General features: G+C 34.2%; 1 protein-coding gene across 3 annotated transcripts in view; it reads right to left on the bottom strand.

The window, feature by feature from the left end:
- Window positions 1-21016, bottom strand: part of CHN1 (chimerin 1) — a 159450-nt gene that overhangs the window by 42137 nt on the left and 96297 nt on the right. For all 3 annotated transcript variants that reach the window (XM_011357240.2, XM_023529386.1, XM_023529388.1), the window contains one exon: window positions 2492-2569. In XM_011357240.2, coding sequence (XP_011355542.1) covers window positions 2492-2569 — 78 coding nt within the window. The remainder of the gene's footprint in view (window positions 1-2491; window positions 2570-21016) is intronic.

Genomic DNA, 21016 nt, shown 5'->3' with positions numbered 1-21016 from the left:
TCTGGAGTTAGGCCCAGCTGATTTTTTTTGGATTTCACCTTGGTGAATGCTTTCACTGAAGGTATAATACACTCTTGGCTTCACCCTCTGAAATAAGATTTGGCAGCTGTTCAACACCACAGAGCAACGTTACATAACAAGGCAGTTCAAGAAGCAAAAAAGAAAACCTCATTGAAATGAGGCTTTGGTGAGTGGGCTCGTGGTAGGCAGAATTAACTTTTACCAACATAGAAAACTGTCAATGGCAAGGCCACGTGAATGATGAATGCTTGGGGTTTTCCCCCCCAATAAATCTCAGAACTGTATATACTTACGTATCACAAGCAGTGACCTTCTAAGTGAACATTTGTGTGGGACAGAACTGCTCCTGCCCACGGAGTCTGAATTCTTTTGGGAGAAGTTCTCAGAAGTCAAGTATAACTCCCCCTCAATTTCTTTTCTCTTTTTTATAAAGCCCCCCTACAGAAACATTTTTTAAATCACAAAAAGTAATTTCAATGGAAAGAGTCAAATTCTGAGACTTCTGACCTTATTAGCAACTCTAAAAACAGTAATGTAACTCACTAACATGAGCTCTCTCTTGAGCATTTTTTTTTAACAGTATGCTCAATCTGGTTTTAATTTTTTAAATCCACAGAAGGAAGTATACTTCTACTTTTTAATGTGCTTTTTTTTTTTTTTTTTTTAAAGACGAATATCTTTAAAACAGTTTGGGTACCAAGCTTAGAGTCACAATTAGTCCCATAGTCAGCACTTTCTGGCTATACAAAATTTGCTCATTAAAGCCATGTGTTAAATTAAAATTGAGAACTTGCTGGAAGATAAAACCAAAAATGAGAATATGCTTGTTTATATAAATCTTCAAATAGCCCTATCTGCTTTTAATCAATATTGATAGAAAGCATGTACAATGAACTTGACTTAGCACTAAAATGGCATTCTTAATAGGTCAATTTGTTCCTGCTAAACACACAGAGGGTACCTCTTTGGAGATATATTTTAAAATCTCAGTCATTTATAAACAGCATGCTTAGGAACCTAAACTGCTCTTTCTGTGAGCTAATATGCACAAAAACTTTGTATTTGCAGAAGGATTTATTTGGGATCATTTCTCCTGATAAAAATCCTGTAAGACCGAGTTGTATATCATGCAAGAAGAAACTGAGGCCTAACCTGTATATGTTCATAAATGGAAGATGTGGTTGAAACTAGATGCACATGCTAAATGGTCTCAGTCTCATTTTAAATCAGATACTGGCTGAAAAGTAAGGCCTTAATGATATGATTAAAGGGGGAGAATAAAATGCTATTTAGTTTACCTTGAAATATTAGCAATCTTTACACAACCCATACATTTTGGAGTTTATCCTTTATCTCCAAATGATCTGAAGATTATAAAAATCTATTCCTCACTATGGTAAAAGCAGAGCATATTGGGGGCTTTGTATTTAGCATATGAATAAAATAGATGCTGGTGTTAAAAATCAGATGAATTGCAAATTTGGGATGGGATTTCCTGCTATGGAGCCTGATGTATTCTATTTGCTGAATAAATTAATAAACAAATGGAAGATCAGGGTTTCCAGCTTTTATTATCTTTTGAAACAAGATACCCCTTAACATCAAAACTAATGACATTTTATCTAAACTAAAAATATTCATGTCTCGAGAACTTCATCATAAAGTTGTTTAACTACTGGGAAGTTACTATAGAAATGCCAGTGCATACATCCACTCATTAAGTGTAACTGGGTCTCCTTATTCAATGTCTCACATTGTATGTTCTCTGAAATTAGGTTGCAAAGGACTGAACTTCAGTGCCTTATATCATACTATAAATACAGGCAAGATCTACACACAGCTTGAAATCAATACATCTTGATAAAAGATGATAAGTATAGTTGGTACAACACATTAACACACAATTATAAACCACACACACATACTCAAAAATGGAAGAGAAGCTGCTAGTATCAGCGGCATCAACATTCCTATGGAAGTCAGTCTCCTTTCATCATGGTCAATTCATTAACAGAGAGAAAAGACAGAAACTATGGGGAATGCAGACCATCTGCTCATTCCAGATGCAAGAGCACATGACTCATATATCTACAGCTTTTTACCAGAAAGAAACAGAGATATCCCACAAAGATAGTTAGATATATTTGCATCACAAAATATCCAAAAAGGTAGCCAGACATATTTGCATCACAAATAAAATTAATGCCAAAATCATTTTTAAATGAGACCTTTTAAATATCAGTCAAGACGTTTAACATTGAGATACACTGATTAAACAAAATACTATATCAGCATTAGAGAAAATGGGGTTGGATCCTATTAGCTTTATTCAGCTATTCCTTAAATAGCAAGAGCATTTTAGTTCAGTCATCCTAGTTTTAAAAAGACATCAACAGATATTTCTTTAATACTGTATATTTCAAGTAATGTACATTTCTTACAAGAAAAGGTTAAAAACAAATATTCTTACCTTGAAATTGTGAACCTTTTCATATTTTGGAATTTGCTCGTTTTCTTTCAGAGTTGCTCTTCTAACAAGTGATGTCAACTGCGAATAAGCAAAGAGTTTCAGAGGTTGCCAGATTGTCACAGACGACTTTTGAGAACCCAGTTTCATTCCCAAGGCTGCTATCAATAAATCTTGCTGACGGCCCTCTTGTTTTGATTTGTGAACTGCAGCTCTATTAGTTTTCCTACCCGACCAAGACTCTTTGGATGGCATTTTGGAATTCACAAGAAAGAAATAAAACCTATATTGATCTATGTCAGTCGATGAACTCTATTCAGCTAACAAATGAGCATTCTGCCAGTCAGCACAGAACCCTAACCTACAGAGAGCTGCAGAGAAACATCACAGAAAGGTGGAGGAGGATGATGAAGCACTTCTTAAAAAGAGGTCGATTAACCAGAAAAATTCTTCTTTCTTCCTTTTTAAAAGGGCTCTATATTTAAGCTTCTGAAAACTTAAGAGTCTGAACAGAAATAGTCGATGCTAACATACAAAACATTCAGCATCTCTCTATCCCTTTTTAAAAGCCATCCAGTTTTGACAAACGATACATTTCTAAAAGCTTTCTTCTCTATTCAATATATTAACATCCATTCTGAATGAAAGATGCCTACATACTGCCTGCAATCAGTTTCTAGCAAGACACCCTGTGCAGCCCCTAGCAGAGGGTGGGGGTGGGGAGGGATTTGACAAGGAAGGCTGGATTAGACTGGTCGCTGTAAGAAAGGAGATAACCAATGAAAATCAAGCAACAGTATTTAAGTACTGTACTCCTCAACTCACTCTGTTTCTCCCTCCTCTCATGTAAGATTTTCTTGCTGGCTCAAGAAGAAAAAGTGGAAAGACAATGAGCAATGAATGAGTCATGCATCGTTACAAAATGGAATATATTGTTATCTATTAAAAGCGAAGGAAAATTAACATGCAGCACCAGGTTTTAAAAAGAATGCGCCACTGCCAGGTAAATTATGAAAGGCTGACATATATTCTCCTTTGTGCATGGACTGAGGTTAACTAAAACCAAATTTTATTAAAGATAAGCAGAAGTTAGTAAATATTTTGATTAAAAAAAAGGAATTTAGGTATCATACTATTATCCTATAGAATAAGGAACATGCATATAACATTGCTAACACCCTGAAGTGGTCAGTTTTTTCTCCCTACTATGAGATGTAGTCTATACTTAAATAGATCCAACCATTATTTTAATTCTTACCACATTCATTATTCAACAAGCTTGAGGCCAGGTCATAGTGAGAACCAGCTGGGAATAATTCCTTATGTACATAGGTCTCAGATATAGTGTAACTATGCTTACAGGACCCTTGGAGGTTTGTTTGCTGATGTAGAAAGAGAGGTTCTGGGGTGCTCATGCATTGGAAGAATATTGTTAAAATGTCCATACTATTCAGAACAATCTACAGATTTACTGCAATCCCTACTAAAATAACAATATTTTTCAGAGAACTAGAACAAATATTCCTAAAATTTATATGGAACCACAAAAGACTTTGAATAGCCACAGCAATTTTGAGAAATCTTCAAAATTGGAGGTACCATGCTTCCCTAATTTCAAACTATACCACAGAGCTATAGTAAGCAAAACAGTATAGTAGCACAAAAACACACATAGATCAGTGGAACAGAACAGAGGGTCTAGAAATAAACCCATGATTATATGGTCAATTAATGTACTACAAAGGAGGCAAGAATATTCAATGGGAAAAGATAGTCTCTTCAATAAATGTTGAGGAAACTGGACAGATACATGCAAAAAAAAATTAAACTAGACCGTTTCCTTATATCATACACAAAAATAAACTCAAAATGGATTAAAGACTTAAATGTAAGACCTAAAACCATAAAACCCCTAGGGAAAAAAAAAAAAAACAAAGGCAGTAACTTTTTTTGGCATCGATCTTAGCATATTTTTTTGGGCTATGTCTCCTTGGGCCAAGGGAACAAAAGCAAAAATAAATGAGACATCAGACTAAAAGCATATGAAACCATCAACGAGACGAAAAAACCTACTGAATGGGAGATATTTGCAAATGTTGTATCTGATCAGGGGTTAATATCCAAAACATATTAAAACCATACAACTCAGCATTAAAAAAAAAAAAAATCCAGTTTAACAATGGGCAAAAGACCTGAAAAGACATTTCTCCAAAGATGACAAAACACATGATCAACAGACACATGAAAAGATGCTCAACATCACTAATCACCAGGGAAATGCAAATGAAAACCACAATGAGATGTTACCTCATACCTGTCAGAGTGGCTATCATCAAAAGACAACAAGTTTTGGTGAAGATGTGGAGAAGGGGGAACCTTGTTCACTTTTGGTGGGATGAAAAACTAGTGCAGCCACTATGGAAAACATTGTGGAGATTCCTCAAAAAATTAAAAAATAGAACTACATATAATCCCACAATTCTATTTCTGGATATTTATCTGAAGAGAATGAAAACAATAATTCCAAAAGATATATGCAACCCTATGTTCACTGCAGCATTGTTTACAATAACCAAGACATGGAAGCAACCTAGGTGTCCACTGATAGATGATGGATAAAGATGTGTTATATACATATAATGGAATATTACTCAGCCATAAAAATGAAATTGTGCCATTTGCAACAACATGGATGGACCTAGAGAGTATTATGTTAAGTGAAATAAGACAGCGAAAGACACATTCCACGTGATTTAACTTATATGTGGAATCTAAAAAGCAAAACAAATGAACGAACAAACTGAAACAGAAATAAACTCACAGAGAAGAAACCGATGGTTGCCAGAAGGGAGGGGGTGGGGAAGTGGGCAGAAAAGGGATTAAGTACAAACTTCCAGTTATAAAATGTCATGGGGATATAATGCACAACATAGGGAATATAGGCGATACTATGGTAATAACTATGTATGGTGACAGACGGTTACTAGGCTTATTGCGGTGCTCACTTCACAAGATATATAAATGTTGAATCACTGTTGTACAACTGAAACTAATGTATATCAACCATACTTAAAAAGAAATTTTTAAAAAGATGACTAAAAAGTTTTTTGGAAATAATTTTTTAAAAAAGAAAGGGAAGTGGCTGGGTAAGATTCCAACCACCTTTATTTAAGAGCAACACCTATAGTTTTTACTAAGGTGCTATATAAGAAGCTTGTTTTCTCATATTGGTTCCTTAAAAGTCTCCCATCTGTTTACTCATACTATAATAATTAAGTATAATCCATTATGATTCTAATATATTGTATTTAAACAATCTGAAACTCTATTTAAACAAATTCAGTCCATTTGCTTAGTGTAATTTATCTCAGATTTCATAATCTGTAGGGTATATGTGCCCAATGTAGATTTCAGTTTAATTATGGCATGAATTACGGCATGGTACTTAAACATGCTAGATATTAGAAATATTGAATGACTGGTTCAACATCTCCAAATATTTTATTTACTTGAGTCCATAGTCCCTTTTTCTAAAATGGTTTATTCTTTAAAAAATGTTTCTAAGTAAAAGGCATAAGTTAATATTTACAGATATTTCATTTTCATAAATTTATACACTTATGTGATTAATATGAGACCAAAAAAATGCTCCTGTTCCAAGAGGAAATAAAATGAAAAGAACTTTCCTTGCCTAACCTAAATTACTCTTCAGCTTAGGCCTAGATGGTCATGTGATGACTAAAAATAAAGCCCAACCGACTTTTTAGTCATGTATAACCTAAAGTGAAGTGATCCAATTTTCAGCAGGCACCAGATAAAAACAGACTCCAAAGGCAAATTTAACGGTAATTTTTTCTCCATAATATTTAACACAATGCTTAAGTTACTAAGTTAAAGAAAATAATCGCCTATATAATCCAGGTAGCTTTTTTCTTTCTGAGCATTTCTGATCAAGGGCCTTTAGTACAGATCACCTCCAGTACTTCATCTGTACTAAAATTCAACCAAAATATAAAAATATTAACGGTAAAGTTATCCAGAAAATTCATCGTTGGGTAAAGTGAACACTTTGTCATTGAGAGACAAGTTCTACTGTAGAATCTGCAGAGTCATAATGTCCTTGAATAATTTTTCTGCCTAATCAAGAAATATTAGATTAATTGCAACTTGGGCAGCTACCTAGGGCAGGCAGTAAGGAGACAGAAAACAGCTCAGGTGAAAAAGTTCTGATCTACCTTCAGATGGCTGAGGGTTTGGTTACTATTATGCCTTCAGTAACTACAACTGCATTTCTGCTTTAATTTTGCTGAAGAGCTCTCAAGTCATAAGAACTGCTAACTCTGAGATTCAGAACCAATGTCAATATTCTGATGTTCTAGACAAATGTATGCCACTCATCCTTATATATATCTTGCCATACCTACTTAGACAGTTACAACGTTAATCATGGCTATCATTTATTGATTATATTAAGTACCTATGTTCCAGGCACCCAGCTAAACACCTGACTGTACAATCCCATAAAATCCACAGAAAAATGACAATGAGGCATATGTTTTATCTTCATTTTATAGTTGAAAAGAGCTGAGGCCTAAACAAGTTGACTTCCCAAGACTACACAGCTAGTATAGGCAGTGAGTAACTATGCTATATCCACCCAAAGGAGAGGAAATTGGAGTCTGAGGGGAGTTGTATTCTTCTCTCTGATCTCTTCAAGGTGGTTTCTCGAGTCATTTTCTCTCTTTGATTTTGAAGAGTAGTAACAGAAGGTAAGACAGTAAGCAATGAATAACAATGGATGGTAAGAAAAGTAATAGTAACTAAAATTTCCAGGTCTCAAGTTTAGCATGCAGAACATGCAATAGGCAATGCAGCCCCCTATGCTCCAAATACCCACCCCTTCCTTTATGAAGACTTTGATGATGTGCACTAATTAGATGTGATCCTACCCATGTGTGAACCTCAGAGCCCTTCACTTGTTCATTAATTATGAGACATATCACATTCTACCTCATATCACAGTTACCTGTGTAGCTGTTTATATAGAATTGGGTCTTAGACATCTTAGCATAAACCCTGAATCTAGCACATAACTTGCACAAATAAAAGTCCAATAAACATTTGGTTAAAAAAATAAAATCAAATAAACGTAGCTATTGTTATTGGAGGGAGGCAGTGTGTTATAATAAGAAAGATGGAATTTGAAATCAGAGACACTGAAGTTTGAATCCTGACCTTGGGAGATTTGCTTGGTGCCTTGGTTACCTCGGTTACCTCATCTACATACTAAAGATATTACCTACCTGGGGTAGGTATTAAAGGGGATGGCAGACAAAAGAGAAAACGACTGTCTGCATACAGTAAGCACTCAATAAGTGATGGTATTACAGGGTACTGTATCAAACATTGGCTTAAGGGTATATATACTGTTTAGTATAAGACACATGTTCCTGCCCTCGAGGAGTTGTAGATTAATCAGTTTTTGGTTTATACCATTAAAACATGACTGGAAACTTCTGCCCATCCCTTTATATTATGGTCATTACCAAATTTCCCAAATTCTAGTTCTAATCCTATTTTTTAAAAGGCATATATGATATGTGTTAGTTGAAGAAGCACAGTTGGGAGAGAGGTGGAAATTGAATGGAAAGGAGATTGTCTGCATTTGTTAAGTGGCCAGGAACAATGTTTGATGCTTCATATCACTGTCCTATTAGTCACAACCACCCTGAGAGTATGTTGTATAATAGACATTTTACAGATGAGGAAGTGCTCACAGAGTGACTTGCTCAAGGTCATAGTCAGGAAGAGGAGTCTGTGATCTCAATTCCTGTTTTTTTTGTCTTCAGAGTCTGGCAGCTGTTGATTGCCTATTGCATGTTCTGCATGCTAAACTTGAGAAAGTAGGAGACGGATCCAAGGTGTTAGAGATATAGCCCCCTCATATTCCGGTTCTATAAAGTAGAAAAAAATGGCTTAACTGGGTCGGGGTCTAAACTGACAGGACACATATCCCACAGAGTCACTCTTCCTGGAAACCAGCAGGATTTAGCTTTTTTATGTCGACCAGGAATCTCTGGCCTGTCTTACACCCGACTCTGGCCATCCTCGAAACTGACATCACTCTGTACATTCACTTGAATGAGGGTGTCTGGCCTGCAAAAAAAGATGAGGAATGGGCAGATTCCACAACTCTCTCTGTTTCTACCTCTGTCCACACCATCTGTAACAGAGAGAAGCAGCCTATAAAAATGGTGTGTGGAGGGTGGGGAGTTGTATGAGGAATAAGGAATAGAAGGAGAAAATAGGTGACCTTGGAAATGAACACATTTGCTATTTTTGAAATAAATTTCCACTGCTGATTTCACTACTCTGTTGTTCAGTGAATAAATAATACTGAATTTGTGCTGAGCTAGCATCTCATTTTTACCAAGCGTAGTAAAGCAGGATCATGGGCTTTGGATCTAGACAAAAGTGCTGACCTTAACTCTGAAATCTACTGGCTGTGGCATGTCCTTTGCAAATTACGTACTTATTTCAATCTTTGTCTCATGTGTAAAATGGATTAAAAGTATTTACATAATACGATTATTAAGAATTAAATAATATATGGGAAGCATTTCTGCAGAATTTCTGGCACAGAGTAATCAATAAATAGAAGTTTCCCTCCTTCCTTGTATTAAAGAATCTAGATTTCCAAGAACCTATATTTTTCATGGTTAGTATAATATGTGACAGTGATACACATTAAAGGCTCGAAACCACTGTCCTAAGCAATGTGAGTTTCAGGTTAAATTGTAGCCAGGTGGTTTAAAGACATATCGCAAGCATCATCATGCTGCAATTTTTACCTTGCCTTACTCAGTTTTGGCAATCTGAACCCCTGGTAACTGAGTAACTAACCCCTGTTCTCTCCACCTTTCCACCTCAAACCCTACTTACAGGGAAGGGTCTTATCAACTTACACTAAGGTACAAATGACTGATTATACTTCCTTTTCCACTGGTTTTTAAAATGGCACCAAGACTTAAGCCAAAAAAAATAAATCTCCAATTACTGAATGTCAGGACTCAGTAAGAATGTTCTCTAGGAAAGTGAAAGACCTCATGCAAACAGCCACTTCCTTTGTAACACCATGATGATACCATAGACTCATGAGCACAACGCTCCAGTTAACTAAGCTAAGTCAATATTCCATCCCAAAAGCACCATAAAGGATGTTCTAGCTGGCAAGGCCCTGAGGCTCAGGGAGATGAAGAGTAACTGGAATAACTATTGGGTGATCTGAACACTGTTTCAGGTTTAGCAAATCCTATGATTTCAATAAAATGTCAACAACATAGTTTTTCCAATACCAGGATCTGAAGATCTAAGCAAATTCAGCTCACTCTAGATACAAAGATTATTCATATCTTTGTTTCCCTAATTGTAATTTGTAACTTAATTTCTCTCCATTATGGCCAAGAGTTGGATATATTCCAAAGTACTTAACAATATATAAATCAGCTTACATTTATTAACAGACAACTACATGGCACATGCAAGTAAATGCTTTATATGTACGTTGAAGGTAGATATTTTACAGATGTAGAAACAGAGCTCAGAGAGATTAAATAACTTGCCCAAGGTCATCTAACTAGTATGTGGTGAGAACAGGATTTGAACCTGGGTCTATATCACTTCAAATCCTGTGTCTTTCCTCTAGACTATTCCTGTCTCTCACACTATCTTTTGTTAACACGAAATTTTGAAAGGCTATCATTTAAATAAATTTCTGGATCATCTATATTCTAGCACCCCTCAGATCACCAGCCATTTTAGTACTACTTATATATGAATTCATAGTGTCCATCAGATTCATTATTTAATCAAAAAATTTCAAATGCATTTTAAGTCAAACATTAGAGACTTCTATATAAACTCTATAAATTCCTTAAGTTATGTTGGGATAAATATTTTTTTATGTTGCACTGAAAGCTCTTACATCTTGCCAGGGCTCTAAATTTTTATGCTACTGGTATCAGGCTCATCATAATTCCTAACTCAGTCTTCATTACATAGCTCCTCTAGCATTAATCTAATATTCACCTAAGCAGATAAAAAGGCACATCAATGCATTCATTTCAGTGGATAATAAATTTAAATTACACTATACTAACATTGACATTACCAAACTGTACACTCTAACATGACCTCTTATAAAATGTAAGACATTTGAAAACACAATGCAAACAAAAAGGTACAGCCCTGCATTCCTATTCTTTCAAGAAACAACAGAAATGATCAAATTCTCCAAGTGACAGTTTTGAGGGAGCTTTCTGCATTCAGTATGAAGAATCCCAGGCCTGGAAAGGAGGGACTGAAATGGCATACAGCCTGGTTGTCAAGCCTGGTTCTGACCGATACCAGCCAAGTATTTCAACTTTTCTAAGTCCCAGCTGGACCTAGTGAATTCCATGGTTTTCTCTATATTTTTAACAGAAATTCAGAAGTAAAAAGGAAGGTTCTTACTCATTCAGCACACAGGAATGTAAAGATTTGGTGTGCTTACATGGGAAAGGCCAGCTTGGCTATCTTCAGTGAGTCTCCATGAGGCAGCTCTGGCTAATTTACTATGGGCTTTGTCTAGTACTCATTCTTGCAGGCTCAGAAACTTAATCTGTCAGCCCAAGGAGATCATATCTATTTCTCAAAGGGAGACTGACATTATAATAATAAGTTCATGAAACTGATAGGTAAAAGTAGAATGACAGTTGTCTAGTTTATACTAAGATATGAGACATAATTATAAAATGGGTGATGAACATTTTCTTTTTTGGTAGCACACCTACATTGGAATTGAAAAACAATTAGGAAGTGTTAAGAGTGGAATCTGAACAAGTGGAATGGGTTAGATGAACTGAATATTTAATGCATAGAGTTAAGACGTCTATTGAATCCTAATCAGGATGACCTTGCCAATGAACCAGAATACTCAATGTCCATTCAGCAGGGGCTCCTTCATCTTAAGTCCATGCTTAGATGGTGCTATTATTGTTGTGGAAAAATAGAGGTGATGAAATTAAACAAGCTCTAATACTTTATCAATAATTAGAGACTTCAAATTCAGATTGACATTATTAGGAGTATTTTCAGATTTTAAACTGCCATGTGAGATTATTTCAAGTTACTGCAGTCCAATGAACATTCTGCATTCACCAATTTAACAGAAGCAAGCCAATGTATCAGAATAAAAGTTTGGTATTATATTTTTAGTTTTTCATTTCTCTCATGATGTCCACTGATTAGGCTAGGATGGAGTCTATGTGATTTGGTCATTTTTAAAAGAACCTGTTATCAACTTTCTTAAACTTCAGTCATAAGAGCTTATCACCTATACATGTAGTTTGATCAGAATACTCCAATTATTATTTATTTTAATAACCGTTTTAAGCTTTAATTAGGAGAAATGTTGATTCATGGTATGAAGTATATTTGTGAAGTTCAAACATACTTTTGAAACCTATTTTTTTTACTTGGAAATGGCAATAATGACTTGAAGGTAAAAGAGTTAACTTCATAAACAATTACCCTGAGAAGAAGTGTTAGCATAAGCACAATTCATAGGTGTGTTAATATTTCACTTCGCTGCCAGACATTAACTTGTCTTTTCTTTGTAATGACACTGCTACACGACATGGTTTACATCAAGATAATGATGTTAAAAAAATAAAAATAGCTTGCATCTGGGCATTTCCTAAAATAAACTTTTTATAAAATCTCCACAGTATTTCATTTTATTTTACGAAATTTCTTAATTCAAAGGATCCTAAGGAAATTAAGAGAGAACATGAAGAATCCGTAACTTGAATACTCTCCTTCATACAAGAGGTAATTAGATTCTTTTATATATATACTGTGTCCCATATGGAACTCAACATCTTAAGGGCAATTTGAGGCATCTTGACCAGGCCCATGTATGATCAGTACATTAGAAAACAAAACACAGAAAGTCAGATTACAATCAACTTCCTGTGAAGAGGAAGAAAAGATTAAAGGATAATTTAGTATCTATCTTTCAATGACATTTTAATGTATCAAGAGGGATCCACCTGCTCTTTTCCTCCTCCACGAAAGAAAGGATAATGGGAGACAATTTAAGGAGCAATTGAATATCTTAGGTTGATACAGTCAAATATTATTTAAGCCTATCTGGTCAGCTTCGGCTAGTGTTTTACTACCCTTTCCACTAAAATGTTCTTAAGAGCAACTAACATTGAAGAGGGATGTGCAGGGATGTGAGGGAGGCCTTAGAGCCTTTCCAGCAGTAGGCTTGATTCTATCATCATGTTGCATAGCAAGAAGTAATCTGTGAGGTAACTGCCCTATTAATTCCAGTCCAGTCCTACTTTACCGTAACTTTACTTTTGTCACATACACAATTTCATTGTATTCTCACATTCCTGTTTTTCAGAAAGAAGATTCAGTGATGTTGAGGCAACTTGCTCAGGGGCAGATAATTTGGTAAGCAAAGGAGCCATGATGGGAACCTAGGCCTCCCAACTTCTCGCTCTATCCTTTCTTTATTCTTCCCTGAGACCTTGGGATATGATCACTCAACATGTGACAAGACTGATTCTTGCCTTAAATGAGACCAAGGGTTACAAAGACCCAGATCCATAAGTAGGCTGAGACATTTACAGCTGAAAATGACCACCCCCAATTCAGTTCTAAGCCTCACAAATGGTTTACAACATACAGAGAAGGTCAGCCTTAGTGACTAATTTCTGGCATTTTAAAAAGCTTTTTTCATTATTTTTATGGTGGTGGGTAAAGTGATGCTCGCTCTTACTTAGATATATGCAGATCTTTCGTCAACTGGAGAGATATTGAGCTGCATGTTAAAAAATTTTTGTTTTTGTACTGGCTTTTCTTCTTCCTTAAATAAAAACAAATCAACAAAACTGCCCTCCAAACCAATGAATTGAGAGATAGTCTCTTGAGCAACTAATTAAGCTGTCTTTAGAAACAGGTAATTAAGCTTTTCATTAAAATTCACCAAACAGACATACATAATTTACAAGGTGGAAAGCCATTCCAATCTCATGGGTAAACAATTAACTAAGTCATATTTATAACAGAGATTCCATTATAACAGAATGGAGAATGCAGTAATTGCATAATTAGATACATTTTATTTTTAAAGTAATATAGTATAAAAAATAAGGATGTGGTGTTCTAAAAAATGGGTCCTAAGAAAGTATAAATACCCACAAAGTCATTAAAAGAAAATACAGAAATGTTCAAAGCATATACATATGCTCTTTGGATTACAGTGGGGTTATGTCTCGATAGACCCATCATAAATTGAAAATATCATAAGCTGAAACATTTAATACACACAACCTACCAAACATCATAGCTTAGCCTAGCCTACCTTAAACAGGCTTGGAACACTTATGTTAGCCTACAGTTGGGCAAAATAATCAAACACAAAGCCTATTCTATAATAAGGTGTTAAATGTCTCTTACTGAATACTCGACTAAAAGTGAAAAACAAAATGGCTGAATAGGTACCACTTTTGTACTATCATAAGGACAAGGAATTAGTAAGTTGAACCACAGTAAGTTGAAAACTGTATGTATAATACTAGGCTCTCCTAAATAGTTTTCATTCAACAAATACTTTATTTAGTATCTACTATGTCCTAGGCATTAGTGAAACTGTGGCAAATAGCAGAGAACAGGGCCCTATGCTATTTTCACAAGGATCAGATATTAAACAATTACATATTTAATGAGTTAATTATATTTGGGATAAGTATTACATGGGTAACAGACTTTTTTCTACCCTATTTTAATCCTAATAATTCCATTTTCTAACAAAGATTGAATTCATAAAGTCTATATCCATGCCTTCCTTCCAAGCTTCTACTTACTCTTACTTCTACATCTCTCTCCATCCCGGCTCTCTCTCTCTCTTCTTCTAACACAGAAGTGACTTCAAAAGTCTTCTAATGCCCAAACTATAGGGTAGTTTGCTGACCACATTATACAGTCCTTTTATTAGAAATAATGGAGAGGCAACTGCTGTTTATAAACCTTCCTCCTCAATCTGCGCAACCACCTTTCCATAATTAGTTAAAACAATTTTTAAAAATTTTAACTGAAGTTCAGTGTTACCTATAGTTAAGTGGTTAAAAGCTGGGCTCTTGAGTAAAGATCATCTGTAAAAGAATACCAGCTCCACTTATTATGGGGTTAGTTATGAGGTCTTAGGAAAAGTTCTACTTTCTTCATCTGTAAACAGAAATAATGGTAGTACCTACCTCAAAGGGTGGCTGGGAGGATGAGACAATATACATAAAATGTATGGAATGTATGTAGAGCATGTATTTTCAGGACCTAGCATGCAGAGAGCCCTCAAAGGCCTCAAAACAAGTGGTGGTAGTGATGCTGATACCACTGTCATCATTAGCATTGGTCTTATCACCTAATCCAAAGCAGGTGCTAAATCTTGAAAGAATGAGCACACAAGTCCACAGCCTATTTGTAAGTCTCACTGATTTCTCTACACTCATAGATGATTGCCTTTCTGAATGATTCTAGCCTCTTGCCCTAAAAATACTATCAGAAGAAATGTAATACAAAGAAAATGGCCATTTTCTGATAATGGCCATTTCTTAAAATATCTTATAGCTTGGTTTTAAAAAAAATAATGGCTGGCTAAGAGGTGCAAGGAAGAAGGGCATTTTAAATATTGTTTCCTCATTTAATAGCCAAAATACATGCAACTATGAACTGAAAACATGTTCAGTTCAATTCACAGAGAAAATCTGTGACAACATAGGTATCTTAGCAACATAGCTGACTAAAGAATGAGACTGAATTGAAAACGTTTGTTAAGAGAACAGGTGCCACCAAAAAGACAAAGGATGCTTGGGCTTCATGAACTGCAGTTTTCAGTTCTAAAGACTGTTGAATCATTGTGGTTTAAATTAATATGCATGACCAAAACAACTATTATTAGAGGAATGGTGCAAAGCGCCATGAAAATTTATGGATGAATAAAAACTCTCTGCAATGATGAGATGCAAGAAAATGTTATAAGAAAAGGGAATTTGGTCAGTATCTACTATTAGTAAGCTGAGTTTTATTTGATTATTTTTCTTCCTAAGAATTCCAACCCATAACTTGCTATAAAATTATAAGATGAAACTATTTTCAAATGCATGTCTTAATAAGGAAGACATTAAAATAAGAAGTTTGATGCTAAAAAATAACTTGTTTAAAATATCTTACTGCAGGATCAGCTGTAGGATTTTTTTTGACTTTTTATTGTCTTTTTATTTATGTATGTATTTAGTTAGTTTTCAGTCTCGAGGTGGCCTCTCCTGTGTGTCCCCAGTTGTAGGACTTCTGTTCGCCTAGAGTTTCAGGTGATAGCTTTTCTGTGGTTTAGTTATAATTCTGATGTGGTTGTGAGAGGAGGCAAGCGCGGCGTTTACTTCCTTTATCATCTTGACTGGCAGCCCCAGCTGTAGACTTTTTTAAGTGTATGCTTTTGTTAAGTTTTTCACTGTTGGAAATTATTAAACCATGTCATCAGTTGAATGTTTCTTTGTTGTTTCCATTTTTAAAACAGCCTAGTCTTTGAAACACTAAGTCTAGAATTTAATGCGTTATTTTATACCAATGGTACTGATTTTAATGAAAAATAGCCTACTAAGTTAGTTATTGTGGGTCACATATTGAGACAGTTTTTCCCCCTAAATCTGTCTCTTCTGTTCTTTCTGTTGTAGATTATGTATGTTACATTTAGAGTTTTACACCTCCACATTTGAAAAACTCTCCGAAAGAGTAAGAGCCTCATACCAAATTAGTAAAAGGTATCTGGGTTGCTTCTAGGGATGGTTTTCTTATGGAAAAGTATTCATTTGAGTTGCATGCTGAGCTAGCTGCTTTTTCCACAGAATATCATTTTTTGCTTGGAAGAATAACTAACAAATTTGGTTATTCAGACTTGGCATTAAAAAAAAATAAAAAAAAGTAAGCCTGCCACCTTAACAAAAACTGACAGTCAATGATAAAATTCAAACTTTCAAGTTAAAAAATTTTTGGAAAATTTGTATATGCCACCTGAACTTGATAGCTTCCCGCTACTTAAATGACTTTTCTGATGAGATCAATGATGACAATATGATTTTTTGATATCCTATAAAGAAATATGCCAATGCTTAGAGGACCTATATATCTCAGTGAACCAATATCTTCCGAATGACCAATGCATGATGTTAGAACCATGCATAGCTGAAAGAAAGATCCATTCAGAATTCAAGACAGACTAGTGGATTTTAGTGCAACAGAATAAGAAATGCTTATTGATAGGGTTTCAGATTCCACATTGCAAGTAATCTTTAAGAAACTACCACATATCCAATTTTGGTGTGATATCAAAGAGAAATATCCACAATTATCTGAAGAGGCTACTAAAATACTCCTCTTTTCTGACTGCATATCTGTTATGAGGTCAAATTTTTTCATATACCTCAACCAAATTAACATAGCACTACAGATTGAATACAGAAGCATTTAAGAGAATCCAGGTGTTTTCTTAATATTAAGACATTAAAGAGATTTACAGAAATGTAAAAAATGCTGCTCTTCTAACTAAATTTGGTTCATGAAATACGGTTATCTTAATAATAATGCTATTATGTTAACATGTAATGGGTTTATTATTTTTTAGTGAATAGTTTTTAAAAATCTGTTTTAATTTCTAATATGGTAAATGTCAATAGATATAACCCATACATATAAAAGCTCTTTGAGGTGCTCAACAATTTTTAAAGTGTTAAGAGCTCTTGAGTTCAAAAAGTTTGATAATCAGTGATCCATTAGTTGTAACATTTACTGTGCAACAGGATCTCTCACCCTGCACACATACGTATATAGGAAGACGAATATATTAATATATGTCTGAGCCCCATGTCGATTCTACTGAATCAAAATTTCTGCAGGTGCCTCTATTGCTTCAATCTGATTTGGCTCTTTAATCAAAAACTATTTATGAATGCATATTTAAGACCTAACACAAAAGTTTATTTTATATTAAAGTTATTTTTTTCATTTTCTACATTATTTTATTTCTTAAAAGTACTATCATTAGTAATAATTGCTTCAATTTTTTTCTTTTGTTGTTGTAAGTGCTAATCCTTATTCATGTTATTGGTTTCCCTGCTTCTGAGCGATACTACAGAAAATGAAAAACTGTCAAACTGTATTAAAAAGCTGAAAGGGGTTTTTTTTTAGTTGTTTGTTTCACTTTTCTCTTTTGCTTCTAAATTATAATAAACTCTCTACAGTAGGTTTTACATATATAGTCTCTAAAGTATTGATTTGAAAACACTTCAACTGCCTTCAGAAAAAAATCTTGTTTATTTAGGAGGTGACTGTCAATTCAGAGGTCTTTTGTCAATTTCGAAGAGCTAACTAAGCTTCAACTTTGACAATGAAATGCTAATAAGCACTTTGAAGACTGAACTGAAGAAAACTTGAAGATGTCAGCCTGAATTTAAGTCAACTGTTAAAAGTGTAGAAGTGTGCCAACTTATCTTAAATATAATGTGTGACATATTTTGTTATATTATACATCTTAGTTACCAATATAGTTTACTAATACACAGATAAATTGTTAATCATTTAACATAGTTCAATTATAAAAATTTTAAAGAAATTTATCCAGATTTTACTCTATGTATACTGCAATTTGAAATTCACATATTAAATTACTGACAGATTTGCACATTTATATACTTTACATTATCACATAATTATAAATCCTTTATTTTTGTTATTGTTCTTGTGAAAGAAACAAGACTATCTGGATTTGTACATTTCTGTGGTACTTAAAGAAGAAAGGGTAGCACTTGACACAAGTGACCATAAGAGAACCATAGGGAAAAATATTTTGTTTCTTTTTTTATATTAAAAAGTTAAGTCATGGGTTTTCTTATTCTGTAAATTGAAATATTTTTATTCTTTTAACATTTGATAAGAATTTATTTTAAAAACTGAACATAAGAGTGTAGTTCTAGAGTGACCCATCAGAACCATGCTTCAGCTTCCGTTGGACAAGTTCCAGGATGTTTTAACTTCTTCCTTTGGAGTAATCTAATTACTCAAAATACAGTGATCCACTCAGTCTAAATACTAACAAAGTCCAATGTTCGGTCTTTATGATGACACCAAGACAGCACTTGGTGAAAAGGTCTGGTTGTCCTCTGATTTCACTTTTAAAAATAAAAGATGCACTATTAAAACATACCCCTAGAATCCCTGAATAACTCACCATAAACCTATCACCCCCAAAGATACCCATATTATTACAAAAGATTGCTATAAGCATTAAAGGAGATAATCTGGTAAAGTACCCAGTATACGTTCTGACATATAGAGGATTAATATATGTTAGCTATTTCTGTTATTATTCTTAGTTTTACAACCCTTAGTGAATTTCTATTATTATTAGTTTTACATCCCTTAGTGATGTATAATTTGGAGCTAGAAGAGACATTCAATTTCCTGAGTCTAAAGAAAATTATGTGACTGGCTCAAAGACACAATCCTAATCAGAAGCAGAGCCAACCCTAAACTTTATCTGCAATTTTCAGCCTGTTCTACCTCTTAGATGAGTAAGTTCTCAGAGGTACAGAATCTTATGTCTGAAAACCTCCTGAGGGTTAACAAAGAGAACTTATGGGTAGCAAATTGTGACAGGGACCTGAATGTCATCTATGAAAGCTGAGTCCTTTGTTTTACAACTGAGACCCAGACAAGTTATGACATGCTTAAAATGACATTATTAAGTCATAAGACAAGGATACAGGTCATCTGTACCCAATAAAAAATTTCATAGTGGTGGTGGTTGCTGCTGTTGTTGTTGTTGTGTGTGTGTGTGTGTGTGTGTGTGTGTGTGTGTGTGTGTGTCTGTTGTGTGTGTGAATGACTGGATAAATAGGAGATAACATGAGATAATTAAAGTTCCTTCTGAAATGCTTCTATTTGAGGAGTAAAGGTGGATCTTTGTGTAAAACACCTCACACACACACACACACACACAGGAATTATGAGAGAAGAGAGCATCTGAACCTGATGCTGTAGACTGTTTCGAAGCTATGACCAAACACTAGCATGTAGGACTACAGAAATTCTTTTATGGGTCTTAACATCAGTTCAAAGGTTAAAAATCCATTATTATTTAAGTATTCTGTCATAGAGAGAAAAAAATTTAGCTTAAAAGTTTAGAATATTTTTGTAAAAAACTGAAAGTGAAATATTAAAAACACTTCTTTATAATCCAATATCATTATGAATTTAAATATACGTTAAGAAATAAATTCAACCCCTTTGCAGCAACTATGGACACTACTGCCAAAGAAAAGCATCTCATACTTATTAACTAGGCAAAGGCATGGGGTGGGAGGCTTTATCTAAAAGGGGACAAAGGGAACTTACTATTCACATGGAAATAAGTGGTAATTAGAATCTTATGTCCATATGAAACCAAATAGTTCTGTTTTAAATAGTTTCAGTTAAGCTTCTCTATGCATGCTGAAGATGGAAATTATGGAAATCCTTTCCCCTCAAAATGCTTTATCAATTTAGAACTGGGTAACTCTAAAGTGTTCACAAGCTTGCTATGACTACATAGGAAACTAATGCATAACTTTTTATGTTCGACAAATTCAGAAATGTTTCTTTCAGGTAAAGGCTTTGTAGATTTTAAAAATACAGATTATTCCAAGAAAAACAATTGTATATGCTTTTAATCTATCCCCGAAATAAATGAATTTATAAACATAAATTTTTGGTTATCCTTATTCATAAAGAAATATTAATTTTTAGAGCATTAACTATTATAGAAACAAATCTTTCACTTGAAGGGAAAAAGCCATTTTGCAAGAATAAACAAAATTCTGAATTTAGAAAGTCTATTAAAATGACTCGAGTAATCCTAATTTGATTTAAGCAAAAGAAATATTTTTACTTAATTAAAAAAAAACGACTTAAGGAAAATTTGTACTAATGACATAAACAGCATGCAGGGAAAAAGAGCACTGGTTAGCAGTCAGCTAAGAGCAAGATTTCTCAGTAAAAAGAGTTCCTCTATCTTACCCCTGTTTCTTCATCATTTAACATGATGAGGATAATTTTTAAGTTTCTTTTTAATATTCTGGGTGTATAAAATTAGCTTCACAAGAAGATCTACAGTTGTCTTGCTCAGTATTGGACAGAGTAACTCAAATCAATTACTCAATAAATATTTATAGAATAAAAAATATTGGCTAAATAATTATTATATATAAATACAAATGAGTATTTGTATTTATGAGTGTTACATAGACATTTAAAATGATAAAGCAGAAATACATTTATTCACATGGAAATATTTTTTATAACCTAATAGTAAAGCAAATTACAAAGTAGTTTATATTTTGAAGAAACACATTTTCTTTCTTCTCTCTCTCTCTCTCTCTCTCACTCGCA

The sequence above is a fragment of the Pteropus vampyrus genome, unplaced genomic scaffold, assembly GCF_000151845.1.
Source record: "Pteropus vampyrus isolate Shadow unplaced genomic scaffold, Pvam_2.0 Scaffold2, whole genome shotgun sequence".
NCBI classification, from domain to species: domain Eukaryota; kingdom Metazoa; phylum Chordata; class Mammalia; order Chiroptera; family Pteropodidae; genus Pteropus; species Pteropus vampyrus.
This window is presented reverse-complemented; position numbering and strand designations above follow the sequence as displayed.